The sequence below is a fragment of the Nerophis lumbriciformis genome, linkage group LG21 (genome assembly GCF_033978685.3).
Source record: "Nerophis lumbriciformis linkage group LG21, RoL_Nlum_v2.1, whole genome shotgun sequence".
Lineage (NCBI taxonomy): Eukaryota > Metazoa > Chordata > Actinopteri > Syngnathiformes > Syngnathidae > Nerophis > Nerophis lumbriciformis.
The window spans coordinates 36,965,001-36,967,500 of NC_084568.2; the positions used below are offsets into that span (position 1 = coordinate 36,965,001).

Below are 2,500 nucleotides of genomic sequence, written 5' to 3' on the forward strand. Positions count from 1 at the left end.
GAGGAAACGTCAAAACCAGTGGATAAGATTCAGAGCGAGCTTGATGAGCTGGAGTCCAGGTTAAAAGCCAAAGCACCCAAACTACAGACCGTCTTCTGCTCTTTGTCTCAGTCCAAACCGAGCAGGGGCCGCGGAGGGAATTCCTTTCGGGGCAGAGGGAAGCCGACGGGCAGAGGAAATGGAGATGATGAAAAACACAGCAGGTTCCAGAAGGAAGAGAGAGGAACAGCAGCGCTAAAGTACAACAAGAACCCCGAGACCAGACGCTTCCGGTCTGAGGAGGCAACCTTCAGAGGGCGTGGCCGAGGTAGCAATCCGAGGCAACAGGATCGCAGAGGAGGATTTTCCCATCAGGCACCACAACAGGCCCTTCATCCCTCCTGGGAGGCCAGTAAGAAACGGAAGGAGCAGCAGGGCCAGATTTTGGCGTTCCAAGGGAAGAAGATCAAGTTTGATGACGATGACTGAGGTCATGTGCATTTAATTTGAAATCATCGTTGGGATGTAACTTTGTGAAAATGTCCCACACCGTTATCGTGACCAAACTCATCACGGGTAGTTATTACTCATGCTAAAATCATTTTTAATTAAGATAAATAAAACAATAGCAGAAGAAACATGAAATATTCTTCTGGCTTCTTTAAGAGTCACTAATATTATTATTACTGCTGAGTGTTTATATATGTTTATCTTCTCCTATTTTCATTTGTAAAGGTTTTGTTTGGTATGTTTCTTAATTTGAAAGGCAAAACAGGTGTTTGTAACGAGGAAAGACATTCACGTGTTAGCATGCTTGCTACTTCTGTGATGAGCAGTATCACCGTGAGTTTTTCCAAGTGTGGAAATCCATCATAACATTTGAAATAATAAAACTAACCCTGGGGAAATGTTTACCATAACTAGAATGGTTACATCATCGTCTTCCATTCAAAGCAGTTTTATTGTTTGATATTGATTTTCCAAATGTGAAATACATGCAGTTTTTTACCTTCTTGTTATGTTACCATCTATTATTTAGTAAGTTATCTGCTTATTCCTAATACATAATTACATCCAATATTACATTTACTTTACTCATTCTACATGAGCTGAGTTAATTTTTGTCTTATTTTACCATCTTTCCATTTTGCTCCACATTATAGGTAGGAATTGGACTTTTTTTTTTTTTTTTTTTAATTAATAATGCATCAAATCAGGTAGTTAGTGAGCAACCTGATTTTGAATAGATCACTAACGGGTCTAATAATATTTCCTTTAACTATTAGCATTTTTAATAACTTCAAATTAGTCATCATGCTGTATTTAATGAAAATATAACCGAAAAAAAAGCATTAAGACAATAACCAATGAGTGGAAATCTGCTTTATAAATCAGAATCAAAAATACTTTATTAATCCCTGAGGGGAAATTAAGATTTTCAGCACAATCCCATTCAAGATCAGACAAACATAACAGAGAGACTGACGGGTCTGCCAACTTCCGGCGCCTCTTACAAAAATGCTTAGAAACAGGTAAACGCTGGGGAGGGGAGGGAGGGGGGTTAAAGAGCAAAGATGTGAAATTTAACAAGAAAATGTTTCAATATTGACACTAAGAACACAAAGCTGCCATGCAGTCAGTATTTTACTTAAAAACTATGTGTATGTATATGTGTGTGTGTGTGTGTGTGTGTGTGTACCGGTATATATACTGTATATATATATTGATGAGGTGGCGACTTGTCCAGGGTGTACATCGCCTTCCGCCCGATTGTAGCTGAGATAGGCTCCAGCGACCCCAAAGGGAATAAGCGGTAGAAAATGGATGGATGGATGAATATATATATATATATATATATATATATATATATATATATGTATATATATATTCATCCATCCATATGTAAAATGTATATGTATATATATATATATATATATATATATATATATATATATATATTCATCCATCCATCCATTTTCTACCGCTTATTCCCTGGGTGGATGGATGAATGTATATATATATATATATATTTGTATATATATATATATATATATATTCATATATATATATATATATATATATATATATATATATATATATATATATATATATATATATATATATATTCATCCATCCATCCATTTTCTGCCGCTTATTCCCTTTGGGGTCGCTGGAGACGTCCCACTGGGGTGAGTTTTTCCTTGCCCTTATGTGGGCTTTGTACCGAGGATGTCGTTGTGGCTTGTGCAGCCCTTTGAGACACTTGTGATTTAGGGCTATATAAATAAACATTGATTGATTGATTGATATATATATATATATATACATATATGTATGTATGTATGTATGTATGTATATGTATGTGTATATATATATATATATATATACAGGTAAAAGCCAGTAAATTAGAATATTTTGAAAAACTTGATTTATTTCAGTAATTGCATTCAAAAGGTGTAACTTGTACATTATATTTATTCATTGCACACAGACTGATGCATTCAAATGTTTATTTCATTTA

The 2,500-nt window shown here is 35.0% G+C and overlaps 1 protein-coding gene across 2 annotated transcripts in view; it reads left to right on the top strand.

The window, feature by feature from the left end:
• srfbp1 (serum response factor binding protein 1) overlaps nt 1-994 on the top strand; it is a 7,693-nt gene extending 6,699 nt beyond the window's left edge. Inside the window, exon 3 of one of the 2 annotated variants that reach the window (XM_061982405.2) lies at nt 1-992. This exon is cut by the window's left edge and continues 1,095 nt beyond it. In XM_061982405.2, the coding sequence (XP_061838389.2) occupies nt 1-468 (468 nt within the window). In that variant the 3' untranslated portion in view covers nt 469-992. The other variant, XM_061982407.2, reaches the window with a different exon arrangement.
• The last annotated feature ends 1,506 nt before the right edge of the window (nt 995-2,500 follow it).